The 25,639-nt window shown below is 54.5% G+C and overlaps 1 protein-coding gene across 1 annotated transcript in view; it reads left to right on the plus strand.

The window, feature by feature from the left end:
* TTC28 (tetratricopeptide repeat domain 28) overlaps positions 1–25,332 on the plus strand; it is a gene marked incomplete at its 5' end in the record, with an annotated part of 120,188 nt that extends 94,856 nt beyond the window's left edge. Inside the window, 17 exon segments of the mRNA XM_083717842.1 lie at positions 246–1,587; positions 1,891–2,414; positions 7,779–7,888; positions 8,067–8,196; positions 8,422–8,640; positions 11,045–11,207; positions 12,351–12,491; positions 16,513–16,675; positions 17,369–17,548; positions 17,976–18,696; positions 19,324–19,448; positions 19,663–19,894; positions 20,023–20,099; positions 20,323–20,346; positions 20,642–20,771; positions 20,881–20,988; positions 21,454–25,332. Coding sequence (XP_083573968.1) covers positions 246–1,587; positions 1,891–2,414; positions 7,779–7,888; positions 8,067–8,196; positions 8,422–8,640; positions 11,045–11,207; positions 12,351–12,491; positions 16,513–16,675; positions 17,369–17,548; positions 17,976–18,696; positions 19,324–19,448; positions 19,663–19,894; positions 20,023–20,099; positions 20,323–20,346; positions 20,642–20,771; positions 20,881–20,988; positions 21,454–23,108 — 6,044 coding nt within the window. The 3' untranslated portion in view covers positions 23,109–25,332.
* Positions 25,333–25,639: the final 307 nt, after the last annotated feature.

Below are 25,639 nucleotides of genomic sequence, written 5' to 3' on the forward strand. Positions count from 1 at the left end.
CCGGAATCCTATATTACAATCTTTTCTGTTTTCTTTCCATTGCTCGTAAGTCAATACCTGCTTGAAATTTTATGTGGCTGTATTGTCTTCTTCTATAGACTGAGCACTCCAGTAGCTAGAGTAGCTTGAGCTTCCTCCTTGGTTGGGATTTCTGGGGTTTTCCATTTTGGTGCCCAGAGTCCTCTAGCTGCTGTGCTGGCCTACAAAAGCAACTTTGCCAGCCTGTTTGTGCTCCTTCCTGGCAGGGATCATCCATCAGATGAAGGGCGACTACGAGGCGGCCTTGAAGCTGCACAAGGTCCACCTTTCCATTGCGCAGGAGCTGAACGACTACGCGGCGCAGGGTCGGGCCTACGGGAATATGGGCAACGCCTACAATGCCCTGGGCCTCTTTGACCAGGCGGTCAAGTACCACCGGCAGGAGCTGCAGATCTCCATGGAGGTGAACGACCGAGCCTCCCAGGCCTCCACCCACGGCAACCTGGCGGTGGCCTACCAAGCCCTGGGTGCCCACGACCGGGCCCTGCAGCACTACCAGAACCACCTCAACATCGCCCGGGAGCTGCGGGACATCCAGAGCGAAGCCCGGGCCCTGGGCAACCTGGGGAACTTCCACTGCTCCCGGGGGGAGTTTGCCCAGGCAGCCCCCTACTATGAGCAGTACCTGCAGCTGTCCCCGGAGCTGCAGGACATGGAGGGGGAGGGCAAGGTGTGCCACAACCTGGGCTATGCCCATTACTGTCTGGGCAACTATGAGGAGGCCGTCAAGTACTACGAGCAAGACCTGGCCCTCGCCAAGGACCTGCATGACAAGCTGAGCCAGGCCAAAGCCTACTGCAACCTGGGCCTGGCCTTCAAGGCACTGGCCTGCTTTGGCAAGGCTGAGGAGTGCCAGAAGTACCTCCTGTCCCTGGCCCAGTCGCTCAGCAATGCCCAGGCCAAGTTCCGGGCGCTGGGCAACCTGGGCGACCTCTCCATCTGCAAGAAGGACGTGGCTGGTGCCGTCAAGTTCTACGAGCAGCAGCTGAGCCTGGCGCACCAGGCCACGGACCGGAGGCTGGAGGCCAGCGCCTACGCAGCCCTGGGCTCGGCCTACCGCCTGCTGCAGAAGCACGACAAGGCCCTGGGCTACCACACGCAGGAACTGGAGGTATACCAGGAGCTGGGCGAGGCCCTGGGCGAGTGCCGCGCACACGGGCACCTGGCCGCTGTCTACATGGCCCTGGGCAAGTTCACCATGGCCTTCAAGTGCTACGAGGAGCAGCTGGAGCTGGGGCAGAAGCTGAAGGACCCCGGCATTGAGGCCCAGGTCTACGGCAACATGGGCATCACCAAGATGAACATGGGCGCCATGGAGGAGGCCATCGGCTACTTTGAGCAGCAGCTGGCCACCCTGCAGCAGCTGAGTGGCACGGAGGCCATGCTGGACCGGGGAAGGGCCTTTGGGAGCCTGGGCGACTGCTACGAGGCCCTGGGCGACTTTGAGGAGGCCGTCAAATACTATGAGCAGTACCTGTCCGTGGCACAGAGCCTGGACCGTGTGCAGGACCAGGTCAAGGCCTACCGGGGCCTGGGCAATGGGCACAGGTAAGGCGGAGGCAGCGGGGAGGGGAGTCCCAAGGGATGCATGAGCAGCTCCCCAGTTAGGGGTCAGGGGAGGGGGAAATGCTCTGGGCGGTGATGTGGCCTTTCCAGAGGGGGGATGGAGGTCCCGGCTCTGTCCCATAGAAAGAAAGGGGCTGCCTTCCTCCATTGCCATGGAGCCCAAGGGGTGGACTTCAGGGCTCAGTGGTGGGTGGGAGGAGGCTGGCACAGAAGCCGCCTGCCCCCGGCAGCTTCCTTCCCAAAGCCCTAGTGAGAGTAATGCTGGCTGTATCCCCCCTCCCCCAGGGCAATGGGGAGCTTGCAGCAGGCCCTGGTGTGCTTTGAGAAGAGGCTGGTGGTGGCTCACGAGCTCGGGGAGGCGTTTGACAAGGCCCAGGCCTACGGGGAGCTGGGCGCCCTGCACAGCCAGCTGGGCAACTCGGAGCAGGCCATCTCCTGCCTGGAGCGCCAGCTGGGCATCGCGCGGGAGATGAAGGATCCGGCCCTGGAGGGGAGCGCCGCCTGCGGCTTGGGCAGCATCTACCAACAGATGGCTGAATACGACACGGCCCTGCAGTACCACCAGCTGGACCTCCAGATTGCCGAGGAGACCCACAATGCGGCCAGCCAGGGCCGGGCCTACGGCAACCTGGGCCTGACCTACGAGTCCCTTGGCACCTACGAGAGAGCAGTGGTCTACCAGGAGCAGCATCTGAGCATTGCGGCCCAGATGAATGACCTGGTGGCCAAAACTGCCTCCTACAGCAGCCTGGGCAGGACCCACCATGCCCTCCAGAACTACTCCCAAGCCGTGATGTACCTGCAGGAAGGTGAGCAAGCTGGCGGGGGAGGGGGGCAGCACGGCCAGGCCAGGCCAGGCTGCCTGGAAATATTCAGGAGAACCAAGGCCTTGTGGGTAGTCCCTCCATAGCCTGCATGTGTCCAGGGAGCTCCTTTGAGAAACCCTGACTGGATACAGGGGCGTCCACAGTGGGGAGGAAGAGGCAGCAGAGGAGGAGCTCAGCATCGTACTGTGGCAGCTGTTCCATCAGGACCAGCATTTCAGCTTGCACGCTGATGTGTGTGTGTGTGTGAGGGGGTCTTCTGACCTCCCCAGAGCCAATTTGGGGGCAGGATGCAAGGAAAGCGCAGAGGAAGAGGGTTTGGGTCTGGGCTCCTGGTGGTGGACAACCGGGCACACCCAGAGGAGGGAAAGAGCTGGGAGCTACTGGAGCCTGGGAGCTTGGAGGGCGAGGAAAAGGAGGAAGCAAGCAGGTGCCCCAGCCCAGACCAAAGACCGGAGTCAGGCTTAGCAGCTTCACCACAGAGACCCCCTGCCAGCTCCTCGCCCTCGCAGATCCAGCCTTTGCTCCACATAGCAGACAGAGGGTCCCTGGGGGCTCACTGTAGACAGAGGGAGGGGCGCGACACAGAGGGAAGGGAGGGAAGGGGAAGGTGCAAGACAGTCTGAGCAACTAGGAGTGTATCTCTGGAGCCTCCATGTGGATCCTATTCTGTTTTTTTTTAATTATTATTGATTTTGATTCATTATACCACATCATACATTAAAGCAAACAAAAGAAACATACAGAACACAGACACACAAAAAAGAAATACATAAAAAAGGAAATAATAGTAAAGAAGACCAAAAAAAAGCAAAAAAGCATCACCTGACATAAGACACCAACAAATTAACTTACATTAACTAAATAACTGAATCACACAACAATAATTGACTTCCCTTCATCTCGGTTTCGGAATGTGTTATAATTTTTTTCTATCTGCAGTTTCTTTTCCTCAAAAAACTCTTTACGTCACAAGCGTTATATCGCGCCTACTGTGATTTTTAGATTTTTTACCTCTGTTTCCATGTATGCCATAAATTTATTCCATTCGTTATTAAACTTTATGCCTTTTTGGTTACTTATTTTCTGTGTCATTTTTGCCAATTCTAAATAATCAAATAGTTTGGATTGCCACTCGTTTATAGTTGGGATTTTTGATGTCTTCCAATTCTGCGCTATTAGAGTTCTGGCAGCCACTGTTGCGTATTGAAAAAGTGTTTGATCTTCCTTTTTGATTTCCTCTCCAATTATCCCCAGCAGAAAGGCCTCGGGTTTTTTTGTGAAGGTATATTTGAAGATTTTTTTTAGTTCATTGTAAATAGATTCCCAGAATTTTCTGATTACCTCACACGACCACCACATATGATAAAAATTGCCCTCCTTGATCTTACATTTCCAGCATGATTTATCACCAGTTTTGTATATTTTTTCCAATTTTACAGGCGTGATGTACCACCTGTACATCATTTTATACATATTCTCCCTGAGTGTTGTGCATGCCGAGAATCTCATACCTTTATTCCATAATGCCTTCCATTTATCAAACTCTATGTTATATCCAAAGTCCATTGCCCATCTCACCATTACCTCCTTTACTTCTTCATCCTTGGTGTCCTATTCAAGCAACTGGCTATACATTTTCGATAGGAGTTTGGTTTTACTTTCTAATATTTCAATCTGGAATCTAGATTTTTTCTCACTCATCCCATTCTTTTTATCTTCAGTCCATATAGAATTAATTTGGTGAAATTGGATCCAACCTGTCAATTTTTTCTTTATTTCTTCATATGGCCTAATCCTCTAACCGATCTCTGTTTTTACTAGCAAATCTTCATAGGTCCATCTTTCTCCTTTGATGTTTGTTTGTTTTTTATTGTCAGAATATCAATTGGCGATAACCACCAAGGGGTATTTTGTTCCAGTAATTTTTTGTTTCTTTCCCACACTTCTAGCAGTGGCCCTCTAAAAATGTGGTTAGAAAATCCTTTATGGACCTTTCCCTTATTACGCCATAGGTAAGCGTGCCAACCAAATCTTATATTAAATCCTTCTAGATCTAACAGGTCTTTATTTTTAATAACAATCCAATCCTTAACCCAACAAAGACACGAGGCTTCATAATACAACTTTAAATTTGGAACCATGAATCCTCCCCTATCTCTTTGATCTGTAAGTAATTTGAATCTAATTCTTGGCCTTTTTCCTTGCCAAATAAATTTAGAGAGTATTTTCTGCCAATCTTTGAATACTGAGGTACCCCTGATTATCGGTATATTTTGGAATAGGAATAGCAATTTCGGTAGTAAACTCATCTTAATTGCCGCCATTCTTCCCGACCAATAAAGTTTTATTCTGTTCCAAGTATCCAGGTCCTTCCTTATTTCTTTCCATGTGGTTGTGTAGTTATCTTCCATCAGATTTATATTCTTCATCGTTAACCAGATTCCAAGGTATTTTACTTTTTTAGTTACTTTAATTCCAGTCTGAGATTCAAGATGGTTTTTTACCTCTTCTTTCACATTTTTAGTCATCATTTTAGTTTTGGTTCTATTTAATTTAAAGCCAGATAGTTTTCCAAATTCTTCTAGCAAATCTAACACCTTACCGACACTCTCTTTTGGATCCTCCAAAGACAACATAAGATTGTCGGCATATGCTTTCAATTTGTATTCTTTCACTCCAATTTTTATTCCGCGTATCTCTGGAGTTTTCCTTATCTTATTTGTGATTATCTCTAACATCATAATAAACAAAAGAGGTGACAGAGGGCATCCCTGTCTTGTACCCTTCGAAATTTCAAAGGGTTCTGTTAAATTATTATTAATAATTAATTTAGCACTTTGTTGTGAGTAAATTGTTTTTATTCCTTCCAGGAATGTGCCCTCTATCCCTGTCATTTCCAAACATTTTATAAGAAAACGCCAGGATACATTGTCAAAAGCCTTTTCGGCGTCAATGAACATTAAAACTGCGGGAATTTCATTTTTGCATTCTAAGTAGTCAATGATGTTTATTGTATGTCTTATGTTGTCTTTTATTTGCCTATTAGGTAAAAAAACCAGCCTGATCAGTATGGATAAGATTGACTAAACACTTTTTAAGTCGGCTCGCCATTACGTCTGCGAAGATCTTATAATCATTATTCAATAATGAAATCGGTCTATAGTTCTTAATATTAAGTCTATCCGAGTCAGGTTTCGGTATCAGCGTAATGTATGCCTCTTTCCAGGACGCTGGTATTCTTCTTCCTCTTAAAATCTCATTCATTACTTCACATAGCACCGGTGTTATAAGTTCTTCTAGGACTTTATAGTTTCATCCTCTTTATCGCCTCTTGAATTTCCTCTGCTTTTATGGGTTTATTTAATGCACTTCTTTCCTCTTCCGGTATGCTGTTAATTCTATTTTCTTCTATATATTTTCCTATTTCTATTGCATCTTCTTGTCTTTTATATAGGTTTTCATAGAATTTAAGGAAGCTCTTTTTTATTTCATTAGGATCCTCCAAGACTTGTTCTTCTACTTTTATTTTATTGATGACATTTTGTTTTCTCCTTTTTCTCAATTGCCATGCCAGAAATTTTCCAGTTTTGTTTGCCGATTCGAATTTTTTTTGTTTCATTAACTTAATTCCCCATTCTACCTCTTGATTTATTAATATTGAGTATTGTGTTTGTAACATCTTATACAATTGCTTGTTCCCTTCATCATTCGGTTTTTCTATCAAGTTCTTTTCACATTCTCTTAATTGAGTAATTAACTCTTCTTTTTTTTTGTTCTCTCACCTTTTTTCTTTGACTATTTTGTTGTATCAGAAAACCTCTTAGCACTGCCTTCCTGGCATCCCAAACTATATCCATATTTGTCTCCTTATTGGTATTTAAATCAAAATAGTCTTTTAAGGTGGTTTTAGCCTTTTCAATCACTTCTTCTTTTTCAAATAAATAATCGTTCATTCTCCATCTGTACATACCCTGGGTCTTCCAATTTAAATGTAACATTATTGAGCTGTGATCAGATAGTGTTCTGGGTTGTATCTCACATTTCGACACTTATTGTTAATTCTCTTGATATCCATATCTGATCCAGCCTACTCCAACTCTGATGTGGCTCTGAAAAGTGAGTGAATTGTTTTGTCATAGGGTTTTTGTGTCTCCATATATCTATTATATCTAATTTTTCCTCAAGGTCATTAAACGATCTTGGAAGTTTCCCTTGATTTAAATTCTTCCTTTTCGAGCTTCTATCTAATTCTGGTATCGGCACTCCATTTAGATCTCCATGTAGGACCAATTTGTTATTCTCTAGATCTAGTAAAACTTGTTCCAATTTTTTAAAAAACTCCGTTTTATTTGTATTTGGCGCATAGACCATTACCACGTTAGATTTTTCTCCCTGGTAGTTAATTTGTACTCCTAAGATTCTTCCTTCCTCGTCCTTACATATTAATTTAGGTTCTAATTTCTCTTTCACATAAATTACTACCCCTCTTTTTTTCTTAGAATCTGAATTGATGAATTCTATTCCCAACTTTTTATTTATTAAAATATGTTTGTGTTTTTTGGCAACATGTGTTTCTTGGCAACAAATCACATCAGTATTTTTTTCTTTATAATTTTCTCAAATTTATTTCTCTTGGACTTTTCGTTAAAGCCGTTCACATTCCAAGACAAAAACTTAAGAGTCATTTCAGTTTATAACTAACTACACTTTATCCTAGTTTCTGATTTAAATTCTAGTACTTCTGTTTCCAATAGTCTCCACGTCTTCCCCCTCCTCTTCCTCTCCCGATCCCGTGTCCTCCGCTTCTTCCTCCGCCTCCCCTCCCCTCCCCTCCCCTCCGCTCCTTCAACCTCTATTCTGATTCCTTAATAAAATGACTATTGGCAAGTTAGCTGGTGTTGCCTTCCCTCTCTCCCTGCAGGACCCCTGAGTAGATTCCCTGCCCAGGAGGCAGCGTGGAAGTGCTGGTGGGCAGGGGGACAGGTCTTGTTCTCCATGGAGCCCTTGCCTGGCTCCTGGGGGTCCAGAGGGGCGGGGGTATTTTTCTGCCCTGCGCTGGAGCTGGGACCCAGGATTTGTGGGCACCTCTTGCATCCTGTGGGAGAGACTGTGCTCCTGCTCCTCTTCTGGCTCTTGGGGCCCCGCCGCTTGTGGCTGACAAGAGGGAGGGGCAGGTTCCCAGTTCCTGAGAGGCCAGCTGGGCCAAGGGGGCTGGAGGGGCCAAGTAAGGAGGGTGGCATCTGGCTGGTTGAAGAATCTGCATGAGTCAGAGAGCAGAGCCCCACAGCTGCTGGGGCCTTCTGCAGCAGGGGGCGAGGCTCACCCTGCCCTTCCTTTCTCCTGCAGGGCTGAGGCTGGCGGAGCAGCTGGGCCGCAGGGAGGATGAAGCCAGGATCCGGCACGGCCTGGGCCTTTCGCTCTGGGCTAGTGGGAATCTGGAGGAGGCTCAGCACCAGGTGAGCACCAGGGAGCGGGCGAGGAGGTCCCTCAGCCCCTGCAGATGACCTCAGAGGATCCATGGGCCATGCTCCGTGGTGCCCCATCTGCCCTTGGCAGTCCTGGTTTGGGCAGCTCAGCTCAGCTTCAGGATTTTGCCTCCGCTTGATGGGCTGCCCCCTCCCCCTTGTCCCACAGCTCTACCGGGCCTCCGCCCTCTTTGAGACAATCCGGCATGAGGTGCAGCTCAGCACAGACTACAAGCTCTCCCTCTTTGACCTCCAGACATCCTGCTACCAGGCCCTGCAGCGGGTGCTGGTGAGTCTAGGTAAGAGAGGGCAGCACATGGGGGGAGGGGCATTTGGGACAGATCTTCCTGCCCTGGGTCCGGGGGGAAGAGTGCTGCAGATTTAGCAGTGCTGTGAGTGGGGAGGGCAGGTTTCTCCTTACCTTCTCGTTTCCACAAGCGTGTCAGGCAGGTGCATTGCTCCGGGATACCCCTCCCCCTGGCAGCAGAGCCTCACGTGTGGCTCCGCCTCCTTCCTCCCCACAGGGCACCACGATGAGGCTCTGGCCGTGGCGGAGAGAGGCCGCACAAGAGCCTTTGCTGACCTGCTGGTGGAGCGCCAGACAGGCCAGCAGGAGTCGGACCCCTATTCCCCCGTGACGGTTGATCAGGTCCTGGAAGTGGTGAACGGGCAGCGGGGGCTGGTTCTGTACTATTCCTTGGCTGCAGGGCACCTTTACAGCTGGCTCCTGGCTCCTGGGGCAGGTAAGTCACAGGGGCGGGGGTGTGTGTGTGTGCCAGGTAGGGCTGGGCGATATATCTGCTTTTCAACATTGTGATATATCACCAGTTCAAACACACTGCTCTTCAGTTGGGAGAAAACCACACTCGCAGAGCTCAGTTGATGCTGGATTTCGGCATCAGTGTGGAAAGATAACTGCCCAGGTAGGAGAAGTGATCAACATTTTCCAGCGTTACACCTTTGAGTTGGATTTGTGGTGCTGCAGAGGGATTGTTTTGTGTTTGTTGGTGCAGCACTTTGGTGTACTAGAAGAAGCAAAGCTCACCAGTGTCGAAGCAATGATTCTTCAACACCAACTTCATTGGACTGATCATGTTGTGCAGAGGCCTGATTATCGTCTTCCAAAGCAACTACTCTATTCCGAACTTAAAAATGGATAGTGTAATGCTAGTGGTAAAAAAAAGAGGTTTAAAGACTCTCGAGGGAAATCTAAAAAAATGTATAAACACAGACAACTGGGAAACACTGGCCTGCGAGCGCTCCAGTTGGAGAGCAGCCTTTACCAAAGGTGTCACGGACTTTGAAAACGTTCGAACTCAGGACGAAAGAGGAAGGCACATTTGGTAAACCCTCATCGTGATCAACTCCCACCCGGAAACCTCTGTCCCCACTGTGGAAGGATGTGTGGATCCAGAATTGGCCTCCACCTACGGACTCACTGTTAAGACCATGTTCATGGAAGACAATCTTACTCATTTATGAGTATCACCGAAGAAACCACCAATATATCACAATATACCAATATATCACAATATCTGAAATAAGGATGGAGCTATGGAGAGGCATTGGCTGGCTTCATGGTTTACATCGCATTGGGATTTTTGCATACCGCACACAAACACACATCAAGATTTGTGATATATTGCCAGGTTTAAAATTATGAAATGGCTATCACGATATGGACTTCAAATCGGTTTTGGATTTTATATTGATATATCACCCAGCCCTAGGGCCTCCTGGGTCCTTGCTTAGAGGTGCTCAGCTTTCTTTTGGCAGGGCTGGATGGAAGGAGATTCCTGGGGGTGCTCTTTGAGGCTGGGGGCAGCCATCTTGGGTGGGATGCCACAGAGGTGAGGGAAGCACACCGTGGGGCAGCTGCCTGTTCCCAGGAGAATTCCACCCCCCCACACCTTGGCTGACTCAAGGCCTCCCTTCCTCCCCCCGTGTAGGCACACGTGTCCTGGGCTCACCCAGCAAGGGGCAGGCGCAGGGGTTCTCTGGCTGGTGAATTGTGACTGCCTCCTCCTTGCAGCTGATCTGCCCCACTGGCGGGCAGAGGAGGAAAGCCCCTGGTTGTTGTGTCAGGGGGCAAATTATTCCATTACGTCCATAATCGGCCTTAAACTACAAGTGCTATTCCAACCCTACGAACGATTTTAACTGTTTACAATGGTCTTTAAGATAAGTTTTCCCATTATTACAATTTTGGTCTTCCTGATTTCTCTCTTTTGGTCATTTTAGCCATTTCAGCATAGTCCATAAACTTCGTTTGCCATTCTTCTCTGATTTCTTACCTCTGCCCCTCTGAGCTGCCACTTGGGCCCGTCTGGTTCTGGGTCTTCTGCTGCCTTCCCCAGCTGCCTTGGCTGCTTGGACCCTCCCCTCATGGGATGAGAGACCCCCTCTCAGGATTGCTGAGAGGCTCTGCTCTCCCCACTTACAAGCTGGCTCTCCTCCGCTCACCTGCCTTTCTGTGGTTCACCTTTGCAGGTAGCTTAAAGTCCATGGAGAGGAGGTGGAGCGGGTGGAGGTCCCTGCCACACCCTGCTGAGCCACCACTTCCTGGCCTCCATCCCTCCCTTTCTCTGTGTGGTTTTGCCTGGGGAAGCTGGACCAGGACCATTTGTCAGGCAGACAGAGGAGCCTTTGATAGAAGCATCCTGTATTTGGGTTCTGAGAAACCTTCTTTATGGGCTGCTTGAAGACACAGGTGACTCCGGCAGAATGCGCCTGGCTTATCTGAGGCTCCTCTCCTAGCAGCACTCGTTCAGCTTCCTCGTGGAAGGCTGTCTGCTGCAAAGCAAGGGGTGGGGGGTGGGGGTCCTGGCTGCGCCCTGCAGAACCCTCTTTCCTCGTATTCTCTCCAGATGCAGGAGGTGAGGAAGAGGGAAGGCGGCCGTTTCCCAGCGTGACCTTCCTGCGGGGAGGGGGGTCTGACTGCCTCTTCATTGTTGGGAATAACTGAGGCTTTAAATCTTCCTGCCTTTTCCCACTTGCAGGCTGATGGGCAGAGGCCGTTCTCCCTCTGCACGCCCAGTTGCAGCAGAGACGGAGCAGGGCCCATCTAGCAGGTCTGGGGAGGAGGAGGAGGAGGAGGAGGAGGTTTTGGCCCCTCGTGGCTCTCCTGATGTGGGGACTCCTTTTCAGGGATCTTGAAGTTCCACGAATGCTACCTGGGCGAGGGCCCGGCTGAGGGTTCCGGAGACTTCCAGGAGAACACCGCCAGCCTCCAGGCAGTCACCAGCTCAGCTCTCGAGCACCTCAGCGCCAGTGTGCGGGAAGCGCTGGGCGTGGACTCTTACTACATGCGGTAAGGGGGGGGCTTCAGGGGCAGAGGAACCACAGAGAAGAAGAGGGGGCAGCTTTCTCCCGGCAGCCACCGCCCAGGAGAGGCCCCTTCCCCTTGCAGGCTCAGAGGGGATTGTTCCTGGCTGAGGCAATTCTCCAGCAGGTCCGTCAGGAGGTCCTGGGGCTGCCAGGGGGCGGGGGCGCTGCCTGTGAGGATTTGAGCCAAGGGAGCCCAGGAACACAGCCGGCATTCCAGCTGGGAGGAAGGCAAGCTGCTTTGGAGGATTCCTGGCAATTGGGGAGATTTGTGAGCAGAGTGTGAATGGGATTCCTTTCCTCACAGCTGCTGTCAGAGCCTGCCTGGAGTGCAGAGGCTGCAGCCTGGTCCTTGCAGAACCTTCCTGTCCTGTGAAGAGCAGGGAAATCTCTTTGGATCCTGCTCCATCCTGAGCCTCTGCCTGCCTGTGAAGGCTGCTGCCTTGGCATGCATAGGCCTTTGAGCCAGCTGCATTCATCGGGGGCAGCGGGGGCGGCTTGGGCTCTCCATGGCCAGCCGAAGAGGGGGAGGCACTCCCTTTTGCAGCAGACGCAGGAGCTCCCTTCCAAGCCCCCCCCCCCTGAGCTTTCTGGCAGCAGCAGGAAGATTCCTCCACCCTCTCCTGCAATGTGCCTCCTAGTTCTCTGCTGCTGGTGGCTCTGCTGCTCCCCAGTCATGCCAGCAGGGCTGGCAGCAGCCCCTGCTCGGGGGGGGGGGGGGCAGGCCAGACCTCTGAGACCCCCCAGGAGTGTTGGCTGCCCTGAAATCTGTGTTGGGAGGAGAGTAGCATGCAGATGGGCTCTGTTAATTGATCTGTACTGGCCAGATGAAGGCGGTCAAGCCAGCTGCATTCTGAGAAGGGCAGCTGCAGTTGAAACTACCCCAAATGTGCTGAAGGGGAGGTTTTGAATTGTGACTGATTGAAAGCATCATGCTTTTTGCGGGGGGGTGGGGGAGCAGAGAACAAGCTGGAATTTGAAAAGCAAAAACTCACCACAGCTGTTCCTTTTGTGTTGTTTGCCCAGCTATTTCTCTGGGCCCTGCTTGCTGCTGGGACCACAGATGCCCCCCCCCCCCCCGTGTTCTCTCAGTTCCTGCTGACATTCCTGCCTCTTGTTCCTCTGCCAGAGCCTCGGCCAGCAGTGAAACTGAGAGTGAGGCAGGAGACATCATGGATCAGCAGTTTGAGATGATGAGCCACAAGCTGGACTCCACCTCGGACCCCACTGGCTTCCTGAGGATGGTCAGCAGGAACAACCTCTTCAACAGGTAGGGTGAAGGGAAGAGGAGAGCCCCAGGGGCCCCTGCCCTGCCCTCCTTGTGGGGCTCTCTCCAGCCACCCTCCTTCTCTCTAGCCTCTCGGTTTCTGCCTGCTGAGGCCCCCCCCCCCACTTCGCTGTCCAGGGTGGGGGCAGAAGCAGGCATTCAGACGTGGCTTGGGCAGAAAAGTGAAACCTCCTCGGGCTTTTTTTGCAGCCACATGGGTGGGGACTGGGCTTTCCCCCTCATTCCAGCCCATTCAGGAACAACAGTTACTTTAGACAGTTACTGAACATACACAGTGCAATCTTTGTTTAAAAACAAAACAAAAACACAGCTTAGCTTGCTTCACTACTTTAAGAACATGAAATGTATCCCTGAAAACAACCATTTAGTATATGTATGAAATTTAAAGATATACCATAAATCACCTCTTACACGAGTATTGTGTGTATATGCAAAATCACATAAAGTCTAGAAAACAGTAAAAAAAGAAAAGAAATAGCTGCACTTATGGGTGAATGTGGCTCTTCATCTTCCTCCCCTCCTCCTCTTCACTGGATGTTGCTTCAGGGTTGACCGATAGCCAGAAAAAGTGCTTGGCTGTGGTTCAGATCCAGAGGTGGGTTGCATGGGCTCATTTGGTGATGGTGCTGCTGGGTTCTTGACCAGGAACGGGGTGATTGGCAACTGCTGCTGTTGTCTCTTGAGTTTGTCAAACAATTCCTAGTATGCAACCCCACGGATTATCTTCAGACTGCATTCCATGGAGGGCGTCAAACACTGCAAGTCAGATCATTTGCCTGCGTTATGATTTGGAAGAGGTGAGAAAATTTCTGCAGGTTTCCACACGCTGGCTCATCCTGCTGACCATCCTCAACCTCATCCTCACATTCGGAACCTGATCTGACCAGCTCCCCTCGCTCTTCAACAGTTGATGCCTGTTGGTGCTCAGTTAGCCCTTCCACTTCTTCCTGGATGAGGCCAAGAAAGTCATCCCCTGGCCATCTGCACGGTGTCCTCCACCTGGAAATCCCTTGAAATGTGTGTGCATTCCTTCCACAAGTTCCTCCAGCGTGCGCTCACTGTTTCAGGCGTGACTGCTTCTATGGCCTCTTTGATGTAAGTAATGCAATGGGCAATGTTGATGGACTTCCAGCATGCCATGAGATCAAGATCTGGAGCAGAAGGTGAGCTTTGTGTAAGCAGACTTGAAGCAGCAAATCCCATCTTGATCCAGATGCTGGATGAGGGAGGTCTCATTGGCCGGAGGAGAGAGACAGCCTCAACCTCGCTGTATGCTCAGCAGAGTGCCTTGCGGTGCCCAGGAGCATCGTCCTCAAGCAGCGGCCGTTTGACCTCCTGCTTCTCCTCCTCAAGGCAATGCCGCACTTCTGGAATGAAGCACTTGTGGAGCCAGGCCAGATAGGGTGAAGAAGTCACCCAGGCCTTTTTGTTGGATTGCCAAAGCACAAGAAGGAGATTCTTTTTCTTCCAGAAGAACCTTGTCTTGTCTGCATTGAAGACTTGCTCTGGAAGATACGCCCTTTAGCTGCTCAGGGTATGCGTTCGTAGCCTCTTTGTCTGCAGATGCAGCTACCCCAGTCGTGCAGACATTTTTTAGGCTCAAGCAATGCTCAAAGCTGTAAAGCCAGCTGGGGCTGCCTCCAAAGTCCTTGGCAGGCCAGTCTGCATCTGTGGTGGAAGGTTGGAAGTGCTCATGGAGGCTGAGAGCCTTTTGCCACAAGGCACTCCCATCCCTAGGAGTGCATTTTTGGCTCGTGTCTTCCAACCACACGTTCAGTGCCTTCTCTGTCTTCATCAAAGCCTTGTCCCAGGCCTGTCTGGGCACCTTTGCAGTGAGTGGTGTGCTTGCTGCCACAGCCCCACAGATCTGCTTCTCATGCACCTCGATGGCACTTATGCTGGACGCATACAATGCTTCTTTGCTTTTTTGGTTGTGGTTCTTGTTATACTTCTTTATAGACCACCCTTTTCCCTGACAGGGACCAATGGCAGTTCACAGATAAAATTAGAACAGCTAAAACATAGGGAGAAAATCAGTCATTAAAAACAATTGAACATTGATAGAGTTCAAACTATATATAATACATTAAAAAATTGATTTAAAACATACTGGTAATTACAGTGAAAACAACATGGCACCAGCCCTTTAATTGAAAGCAGTCAGTTCTCAAAAACCTGATGGAACAAGGTCTTTACTGTCCGGTGCAAGGACAGCAGGGAAGGAGCCAGTCCAGCTTCTCTAGGGAGGGAGTTCTAAAGTCTAGGAGCAGCTACCACCAAGACGGCCCTCTCCCAGCAGTGGTTCATGGTGAGGTCTTGCATTTGGGGGCCCTTCTGCAGTCTGCAACTCGCTGCAAACTCCACCACGCTCCTCTGACTCTCCAGCCACACCACAACTCTCTTGCAATGGCTGCTGGGATTGCCAGCTGTGCCCCCCCCGCTAAGAATTTATTTATTTTTTGATAATCCGTGTAAAGCTATGAGCGTGAAAGTTGATTGTTCAGTTATTTAATTTCTTAATATATCAAAAATATCTCTGACTGGTGTGCAGAAAACTGAAGCAACAACAGACAACTTAAACAAAATAATATTACAAAATACACCACTATGTAGAGAAATGTTACCTTAATGCAAAGTTACTGATATATATAAATCCGTATTGATTCATTTTCCTTTTGACCCACCCTCCCTCTCAGCCTCCAGGGTCCAAAAAGTTAAATCAGCGAAAGATGTGATCTACTCATAAAAGGCTTCATTTTGTTCAAAGGGTAATTAACAATCTATCCAGGTGTTTGAGACAGAGCAGCTGTGTCTGAAGGAACTTCGGCGGCAGCTCCAAGGTTTTGAGGTTGGGAGAATAAGGGGAACAGAAACCATCAGTGCTGCAGTAAAATGGAAGAAGGTTTTTTATCTGGTTTAGAAGTAGTTTGTAGACTCACAGTGTTACCATACAAAAATGAAGTAAATGTTTAAAAATTTAAAACGCAAAAAATAAACATTCTTACAACAATGTTGTTTTGGTTATTTATTAAATTTACATACTGCCCTTCACCTGCAAATCCCAGGGCAGTTCACAACAGAGAACCCCCCCCCCCCCCACAAAAAAAAGGCAAAACTAAATGCAGCCGTTTTACCGGCAGCAAAGGGGCCCGTCCAGGTCTCCATTCTGCGTGTGTCTTCCTGGCGGCAAACGTTCCGTGGGGAGGGAAGCAGCACCTTGCAGGGCCTGGAAGAGCGTGCTTGCCTTGCGCCCTGCCAGGCCTCCCTTGCTCTTCATTAAGCTGTGCCCCCCCCCCCAACCTGTCCCTGGGATAAATTCTTGGTCTCACAAACAAGGCAGGAGGGTGGAGAGCTGCTGCCCCCTGCTGGCTGTTCAGAGCCTATGCTGCTTCCTCCTCTTGCATCTCAAACTCATCTCTGTGTGGTGATCAGCCATGAAGTCTGGGCCCTTTGGGAAAGGAGATGCAGAGGGAGAGGGAGCCTCCCTGGGCAGTGCCCGGTGCCCCCTCTCCAGCCAGGCTTAGGAGACGGACCTCCTCCCTGCCCCCAGCTAGCAAGGTCGCTCAGCTCTTGGGGCAGACTGAAGGGATCGGCTGTGGTTGGCATGGGCGCAGAGGGAGCTGCCTCCATCCTGCAGGTTCTCGCCAACTGGGGCTTCAGCTGCCCTTGAAGTGGACCCATGCCATTCTCCCCAGGTCAGAGGTGGCGACCGCTGCTTCACTCAGCCACTTGTGCTCAGCTGCAAAATGTTCCCCCCTGAAGATTGTGCCAATGCCGTGGGGCATGGGCTAACCTCTGGAGAAGAAGCAGGTGCCAGGAGGTCCTGGCACTGGGCTGATCTGCCCCCCAGCCCCTGCCCCCTGTTGCATTCCAGCCAGTGCCCATGGGCACCTCAGGAGGGGCAGCAGAGCCCTCCACTTCTGCTGGGCTTTTGGTGTGTGTGTGTGCCAGAGGGGTTGGGGTTCTAGACCTGCAGCGCTCTCCCTCTCCCCGCTCTCCACAGGAGCTGCCAGAGCATGAACAGCCTCTTCAGCGGAGGAGGCCCAGCATCCCCAGCCAAAGAAGCCGCCTCCTCCTCCTCTTCCTCCTTGCCCCGCCGGCTCAGCTCCTTCAGCAAGTCCCCCCTGCGCTCCCTCTATGACCTGCTGATTGGGCCCATGGAAGGGGTAAGTCCTGGGCAGTGCCTCCCTTGGGATAGCACGGCCCCTCTGGACACTGCTGGGAAGCAGAAGGGGGGTTGCAAGAGGGTCCTGGTGGGGCGAGGTGGGGTGGCTTCCCTTTATGGGATTCCTCCTCTTTGGCCTGATGTGAGGGTAAATGAAACCTTGGTTGGCCACCAGTTTTGTCCCACTCCAGAAAGGAGAAGTACGGAGCTGAAGTCTTTCCTGCCTTCTTCCTCCTGGCCACCTGCTGTGGTTTGGCGGCGTCTTGTCAGGGAGAGTCCTGGTTCGGCCGCTTGCGAGAGAGTCCCAGGCAGGCAGGCAGGCAGGCAGGCAGGAGAAGTGGGTGGCTCTGCCTCTCTCCCCAGACCTCCTTCTCCTGGGCCTTGGGGTCTTTCATTAGCCACTAACCTGGGTCCCCTCTCCCCTTGGCCTTGCTGCCTTGCTCTGTTGTGGGCAGCTGGGCTCCCTGGGTGGCAGTGGCGGGGGGCGTGTGCAGGAGGAAAATGCAGCTCAGCCTGGCAGTTGGGGAACTTGGCTGTGCGGGTGCTCTTTTAATAATTCTGAATGGCTTTGGTTTGTTTTGTGCCACCCCAGGCACCTTTGGGAGGCGGGCAGGTGTGTTCTGTGTGTGTGTGTTCCAAAAGATCTCTGCCTCCTCCTCTCTCCCTCTTCCCTCCCTCCCTCCCTCCCTCCCAGGGCCTGATGCACTCCAGTGGGCCGGTCGGCCGCCACCGGCAGCTGGTCCTGGTGCTGGAAGGGGAGCTGTACCTCATCCCTTTTGCTCTCCTCAAGGGCAGCTCCTCCAACGAGTACCTGTACGAGCGCTTCAGCCTCATTGCAGTGCCCTCCCTCCGCGCCCTGAACCCCAGTGCCAAGGTAGGCTGCCTGGTCCCCCACTTCTCCTCCGTGTCCTCTGGGCTCTGGGAAGCTGGTGGGGCAGAGCCGCCCCGTTGCTGTCCCCCCACCCCTGCCTCCCTCTTGTGACCCTCCAAGACCCTCAAGCCACTTTTGTTCCAGTGGCAGGAAGGTATAGCCCTGGGTCTGCCCCCCTGTTCTTCCTCCTTCCACCCCACAGCTCTCTGGCCCGCTTTGCCATGCCAACAGCGCCAACCAAGGACCTGCCAAGCCACAGCAGCATGTAGAGGGTGCAAGTGCCCAGCTGGGAGGCAGTGAGGGGGCGAGGGAGTTGGTCCTCCGACCAGCAGGGGTGGCCCCGTGGTCAGGCATTCCCTGTGCGGGGCTTGCTGGTGTGAGCAGTCCAGCCCTGGGGAAGGTGACACAGCCTCTCCTTCTGCCCTTCCAGAGCCAGGCCAAGAAGGGTCCCTCGGCGTACGGCAGCTCCCCTGCCATGGCTGCCATCATCGGCAACCCCAAGCTGCCCCCTTCGGTGATGGACCGCTGGCTGTGGGGGCCCATGCCCTCCGCCGAGGAGGAGGCCTACACAGTTGCGGAGCTGCTGGGCTGCCAGCCCCTGGTGGGCAGCATGGCCACCAAGGAGCGGGTGATGAGCGCCCTGGCCCAGGCCGAGTGCGCCCACTTCGCCACCCACGTCTCATGGAAGCTGGCCGCCCTGGTCCTGACGCCCAACGCCGAGAGCCTGGCGGCCAGCAGCAAAGGTGCTTTTGGTAACTCCTACACCATCCCGGAGTCTCTGCGCATGCAGGACGACACCAGCGACGCAGAGAGCATCTCAGACTGCCCGCCCCTCCAGGAGTTTCTGCTCACGGCAGCCGACGTGCTGGACCTGCGCTTGCCTCTCAAGCTGGTGGTGCTGGGCTCCTACCAGGAGTCCAACGGCAAGGTCACGGCCGACGGCGTGATTGGGCTGACGAGAGCCTTCCTGGCGGCTGGCGCCCACTGTGTCTTGGTCTCCCTCTGGCCGGTGCCCACGGCCGCTTCCAAGGTGTTTGTCCACAGCTTCTACACGGCGCTGCTTGGAGGCCTCAAGGCCAGCGCAGCACTGGGAGAGGCCATGAAGATGGTGCAGAGCAGCAAGCAGTTTGCCCACCCCTCCAACTGGGCAGGTGAGGAAGGCTCCTGAACATGGCGCCCACCCCAGACCAGGAGGTCACTGCGGCTGTGAATGTCATGAGCCGAAGGTGGCACTGGCACAGCTTGGGGGGCTGGGTGCCCCCCTCCCCTGCCCTTGCCGCGGGTCAGAGAGGGTGGCTCTTACCCCTGAGACCATGTGCAAGGCGATCATGGCCAGCCCACCTATAAGGCAAGGTGAGGGGCCTGCCTCAGGCGGCAGGATCCACAGGTACAGCAGATCTCACCTCCAAGGAATGGCAACGATGGCACATTCCTTGGAGGTTGGATGTGCCACCCATGCCGCCTCGATAAGTGGCCTTTTGGCGAGTAGGAGGGACTGCTGGTCTCCGTGCACCCCTTGGGAAGAGATGACAGGGGCTGCCTTTGGGGGTTTCTAAGTCTCAGCACCGGCCCGGCGTGATTGAAAGTAGGCCGCTTTTGCCCCTACAATGCCCTCTGATTCCCACTTCAAGTGATTTTGCAGCCCCACCTTGTTCCCAAAGCAGATCACCTTCACTCCCCCTTTGTTCCCTGGCAGGAGGGGGCAGCATTTTGTGGTTTGCCTCGGGTGCCAAAATGCCTTGGGCAGGCCCTGAGAGTGAGACTTGTCCCCGCTGCAGGCTTCATGCTGATTGGGAGCGACGTGAAACTGAACAGCCCTTCCTCTCTGGTTGGCCAAGCCCTGACTGACATCCTGCAGCACCCAGAGCGGGCGCGCGATGCCCTGCGGGTCCTACTCCACCTGGTGAGGGTGCAGCCGCTGCCTCAGAGGAGCTGAGCATGTGGGTGGCGAGAGAAGCGGCAAGGAAGGGGCTGGCTGTGCTCACTTCAAGCCTTGAGCTTCTCTGGGGCTCTCGCCAGATGTGGGGCATGTGGAGCCCCTCAGGAGCCTTCCTCTAGCTTGGGGTGGGGCAGGGCGGGAGGCGGGAGGGAGCTCACACACTCTGCTTTGTGCATAGGTTGAGAAGTCCCTGCAACGGATCCACAGCGGGCAGCACAACTCCATGTACACCTCCCAGCAGAGTGTGGAGAACAAAGTGGGTGGGATCCCAGGCTGGCAGGCTCTCCTGACCGCAGTGGGCTTCCGGCTGGACCCCCCAGCCAGCGGGCTCCCCGCAGCTGTCTTCTTTCCCACCGCAGACCCCGGGGACCGTCTCCAGCAGTGCAGCACCACGCTCCAATCCCTGCTGGGTGAGGCTTGGGCAGAGGCTGGGCAGGGCAGCCTCTGGGCCCCTCTGGGGCACCCAGGGCCTGGGGTGGGGGTGAGGGCAGGGCTTTTCCCCAGAGTGATGGGGCCTCTCTGCCTCTCTCCATGGCAGGTTTGCCCAATGCTGCCCTTCAGGCCCTCTGCAAGCTCATCACCGCCTCTGAGACGGGAGAGCAGCTCATCAGCAGGGTGAGTGGCGTGTCACACCCCCCCCCCGAGGCCCCTCTGGCAGTGATCACTGGGGCCAGACAAGGAGCGCTGCCTGACGCCCAGCGTGCTGCAAAGGGAGACCATCAGGCTGCTGCCTGAGCACGCCCTCTCCTGGCTCTAAACACCTCTCTCTCTCTTCCCCTCTCTCTCTCTCTCTCTCTCTCTCTCTCTCTCTCTCTCTCCTCCTTTCTGCTTCCCAAAGGCTGTTAAAAATATGGTAGGAATGGTGAGTATCAGAACCCTCCCTTCAACCCTCTCTCCCATCCTGCACCTGAGTTCTGGGGTGGGGGGGGGGCAGCCTTCTGCTTCCCTCCTTTGTGTCCTTTTCAGCAGCCGCAGCCGCAGCCGCAGCCTTGCTTTCCTCCCTGTCCCCTGGAGCAGCGCATTCCTTGCTCTTTCCTTCCTCCTGCTCCTCCCTTGGCTGGCCTCCAGAGAGGAAGGGGGCAGGGGAGGGGGAGGAGAGTCGAGCTGGGTTGGCCTGCCTCTAACTGCTTCTCCTTCCTCCTCCTCCTGCACTCCAGCTCCATCAAGTCCTGGTGCAGCTCCAGGTGGGAGAGAAGGAGCAAGATTTCTCCTTGGCCCCCATCCAGGTCTCCATCAGCGTCCAGCTTTGGCGACTGCCAGGCTGCCACGAGTTCCTGGCAGCTCTAGGTAAGGCAGGTGCCAGCCGGGAGAGAGGGCAGGACAGGTCTTGCTCCAGGGGCTGCCCACTGGGCCCCTCCCTGTGGCCTCCCGGCCTTAAGCCACGTCTTGCTTGCAGGCTTCGACCTGTGCGAAGTTGGCCAGGAGGAGGTGATCCTGAAGACAGGCAAGCAGGCCAGCCGCCGGACGATGCACTTTGCTCTGCAGACGCTTCTCTCGCTTTTTGGTGAGGCTTCTGCCTGGGAAAGGGGCGCCTTGTGGCTGGGATGGTGGGCACGGGAACGCAAGCTTCCTGCACGGGGAATGTCCTCTAGCAGCTGCCCAAGAGATTGGGCGGGGGGCACCAAGGGGCTGGGAAAGGAGGGCTGGGTGCCACCGCTCCTTTGCTCAGCTGTTGCTCTGGAACTTCACCTGGTCTTTTTGGCAAATGGCAACCATGCCTGGGTGGCCGGTAGGACGAGCGGCAGCAGCTGGAGATACTGGTACCAAATCCTCAAAGGAGGGGTGGGGTGGGGTGCTAGCCAGCAGCATGTGGCCCTCGGGGGGGCTCCTGAGTGCTGAGCAGTGGGGACTCACAGCTTGGCTCCAAGGGGTCAACCCCAGTAAGAGTGCTTGAGGCTGTTCCTCTCTGAGCCCCGGAGAGCACCCCTGCTGCCTCCTTGGCTTTCATGCCCCTCTCTGCTTTCTCTAGACTCCACGGAGCTCCCCAAACGACTCAGCCTGGACAGCTCCTCCTCCCTCGAGTCGCTGGCCTCTGCTCAGTCCATCTCCAACCCTGGGCCGCTGGGCTACCAGAACCCGCCCTTCTCCCCGCCATGCCCCGACAGCCTGGGCTCCGACGCCATCTCCGTCTACAGCCTCAACTCCATCACGTCTTCCATCAGCTTTGCTTCCAAGCCCGAGTGTGGCGTGGCGGAAGGGGGCGGCTCCAGGGGGCGCCTGGACCCCGAGAGGCCCAAGAATGCCTATCCCCAAAGGGCTGCCCCGCCCCACGGGCAGCTCTCGCCTCCAGGCAGTGCTGTCCCCAGCAAGGAGGAGGAAGACGACGAGGAGTATGAAGGCTTCTCCATCATCAGCAACGAGCCTCTGGCGACCTACCAGGACAGCAGGCGGGGGCGCTTTTCCCCTGACCACAATCCCTCCCGGACTCATAGAGGCAGAGGCGTTGTGGTCTCGGTCAGTTCCAAGGGGAGTGTCAGCTCTCCCAACTCCCCTGTGAAAATGGCTCTTATTCCCAGCCCAAACTCCCCTTTCCAAAAGGTTGGGAAACTGGCCAGCTCGGACACTGGCGAGTCAGACCAGTCCAGCACTGAGACAGACAGCACCGTCAAGTCCCAGGAGGAGAGCGCGCCCCCACTGGACCCCGGCGAGTTGGCCCAAAAGATCCTGGAGGAGACGCAAAGCCACCTGCTGGCCGTGGAGCAGCTGCAACGCAGCAGCCAGCTGGCACAGAGCAGCAGCAGCCTGGACCCCCTCCCCAGAGCCCCCCTGCTGCCCACGGGGCGCGCCTCCTCCTTCCGCTCCTCAGAGACCAGCGCCTTCAGCAGGCCTCCATGCTCCAGCCACAAGGGCCAGGCCTCCCCTGCCCCCCTCCGGCCAAAGCCCCCTGCCAGGAGCTCCTCCCTGCAGAAAGTCAGCTCTGGCTACAGCAGCCCCACCACCTCCGAGGCCTCCCACCGAGAGGAAGGGGCTGGCCCCCACAGCAGCCAGCCGTCCCCCACCTCCGAGCCTCAGGGGGGGTTCCTGCCCGGGGAGCAGCAGCCTCTGTCGTCCTCACCCTTCCGGCTCAAATACCCCAGCTCCCCCTACAGCACCCACATTTCCAAATCGCCCAGGAACGCCTCCCCAAGCTCAGGGCACCACTCTCCGGCCGGCAGCACCCCCTCGCCCGCGCTCTCCTACTCTTCCGCCAGCTCTGCCCGCTCCAGCCCTGCCGACGCCCCCTCCCTCGACAAGCTCAAGATGGCCGCCATCGATGAGAAGGTGCAGGCCATCCACAACCTAAAGATGTTCTGGCAAAACGCCCCTCAGCACCCCACGGGGCCCCTCAAGATCTTCCGGAGCTCCTCGGGGAGGAGGGACGTCCTCAGCTTGCTGAACTTGTCTCCGCGGCACGGCAAGGAGGAAGGGGCCGACAAACTGGAGCTGAAGGACTTGTCTGCCCCTCAGCCACTTTCCTCCCCTCAGAGGGGTGCCCCCAATGGACACACCAGCCCCCTGGCCCCCCCGGCACAGGCCCCAGCCCCCACCAGCACCCCAGGCCCTGGGCGCCCCGCACGGCTGCCCTCTGGGAATGGCTACAAGTTCTTGTCGCCAGGACGGTTCTTCCCCTCCTCCAAGTGCTGAAGCCCCCGGCCACCTGCTGTGCTGGTCAGGAGCCCAGGGCCTTGGATGGGGCAGAACCTCGGGCAACGAGCTGGGAGGGGTGGGCAGAGGCGGATCCAGGCGCTCAGTGAGCTGCCTGGGCAGAGGCCAGAGCTGTGGATCGGTGCCAGCTGGCAGCTTGCCTCCTCTCAGCCCCCCCCCCCCCGGGGTGCCGGATACCAGCTTCCAGAGTCACCAAGGACTGGAGTGGGAGGAGGGTGTTCTAGCAGGCAAGATTCACAAACAACTGTCTGTGGCGAAGAGGCACAAGCCTCTATTTGATGCTTCTGGGGAGGTGGGTTGCTAGAAGTGGGCTGGCACTGCCCGTTTCTGGGAGATGCAAGTGTGGTCTTGTGGTCGCCTGCCCTCCAGGGGTCTTCTCTGGAATGACTAGACCCCACCTAGAGACCTTGTCTGGCTGGGACAGGCAGGAGGATCCCTTGGGTGCTGGAGCTGGCGCAGAGTCAAACCACAGCAGGCTCTGTCCTTTGCAAACGCTGACGTGACTCTGCTCTGGGGCAGTAGCTGCTGGCCTGGAGGTCCAGGGCCCCCCATCTGGCACCAGGCCTCCTGCCTCCCTTTGCCACCTTGCCTCCTCCTGGGGGCTTTCCCTTGCTCACCTGATTGGGTCAGACACCAGGCTCCGCGTCCCAAGCACAAAGGAGAGGTCCCCCTGCTCCTCTCCCCACCTTCCTCCCCCACAATTACTGTGCCAGGGGCTTTGGGTTTCTGAAGGCAGGAGTGTGGGGGTTGCCAGGAGATGCCCAGCTTGCTGCCACATGGGGAGCAAGTGTTGGGGTTCCTCTCCTTTCTTTTGTTTTCTTTCTTCACATTTCCAAGCTATGCAGCTGCGAGGGGAGGGGGGAGCCTTCGTCCAGGCCAGGAGATGCAGGCGGAAGCCAGCGAGTGGGAAGACAGGGCAGGTCCTAGCAGGCCGCTTGCCCATCAGTGGGATCCCAACCCTTGGGGGGGTCCTGCCCATTGGCTGGTGGGTGTGGTGGGCCTGCCCCCCAAGGCCCAGCCTCTTCCCTCGTGGGTGCGAGCTCTCGGGAGCACCTCTTGGTCTTCATCTACTCTATGCAAAGCCACTCTGCAGGCAGCTGCAGGAGGTTTTCTGCAAAATCTTGGGAGGGCCTGTAGCCCTGCCCCCCCTGCAGCCTGCAGAGCTTCTGTGCTTCCCTCCTTGCTTGCTTCTTAGGCAGAAGTCTAAGCAATGGTGCTTTCATGGGCTGCCGCCAGCTTCCTGGTGGTGCCAGGTGCTGCAGCCTCCAGCCTTCTCAGAATGCCAGATCTTCCTTTGAGGGGGGGAAGAGGGGGCTCCCTGCAGGGCCCCTTTGGCCTCAAGTTCCACGTTCAGCAAAGCCTCACCCCTCTGCCCCCACCCTGGCTCTCACCTCACTCCTCTGCTCCCCGTGAGGAGGAATCGACCAGGTTTGTCGCTTATAAGGGGAAATTCAGGAAGGATCATATCTCTGCAGCCCAGGAATCTGTCCCCTGTGGAGCCCCTCCTCGTTCGTCGTCCTCCTTGTCGTGTTTGTGCATGTCTGAGTGACAACACTGCTTCTCACAGTGAGCAATAAGCGTTCAGTGTGATGCCACGTACAAGTCCCCTCCCCTCTCTCTCTCTCTCTCTCACACACACACACACACACACACCCCTCGCCAAGAGAGGGCCCTTCCATTTGACTCCAGGCTGCAGAGGTCCCTGAGCCACCTGGGCTTTGGTCTCTGTGGGGCCCAGAGCTGGCCAGAGCATGCTGCCCGCTCGCCTCCTGCGCCAAGGCCCTCGCCCAATCTAGGGTCATGCTGGAGAACTGAAAGGTCTGGGGGAGGGTGGTTTCCAGAGGCCCCTCCCCCACCTGCTTGTGTCCATTGGGGGTCTTGTGGTCCATCTGCTCTGCCCCTTGGTCATGTGTTCTTGTGGGGAGGATCCTGGCACACACACACACAAAGACACATGCTGCCTCCTTGCCTGTCCAAAGCTGGCTGGTCCTCTGCACTCTCTGATCTTTATGCAGCGTTTGCCATGTTTGGCCTATATGGACTTTTTTGTAAATTAAAACTCCCGTTTCCAGACAGCATTAAACTTTTTATATTACGAAGTTTACCATGTAAAAAGAATTTCATATTTTTATTGCAATTCCTAAGGCATTTGGCCGCCTCCTTTGTGATTTCCTTTGTGTCTATTAAAGCATGAGATCTCTCAGCTCCTGTGTTCCTTGTCTGACATAACTGGCTCTTGGCTTCCCCAGCAGCGCACAAAGGGGGGTGGGGGAGCTTTGGCTGCTGAGCTGGAAGTGAGGAGTGGCAGCCACGGCTGTCCTGCACCTCGACTTTGTGGGGCCCACCCCTTCCTTCATCCTCTCCCTCTGACCCAGCATGGGCTTCCTTCTCCAAGATGCAAGAGGGGTTCATGTCTCTGCCATTGAACAGGATGCCAGGTAGATGTCGGGGCCCCTCTTGGGAGGAGCCCAGCCGCTTGCTTCCACTCCCACTCAGACCTTCTCCCAGCT

The sequence above is a fragment of the Podarcis gaigeae genome, assembly GCF_964106915.1.
Source record: "Podarcis gaigeae genome assembly, chromosome: 16".
In the NCBI taxonomy this organism is placed as follows: Eukaryota; Metazoa; Chordata; class Lepidosauria; order Squamata; family Lacertidae; genus Podarcis; species Podarcis gaigeae.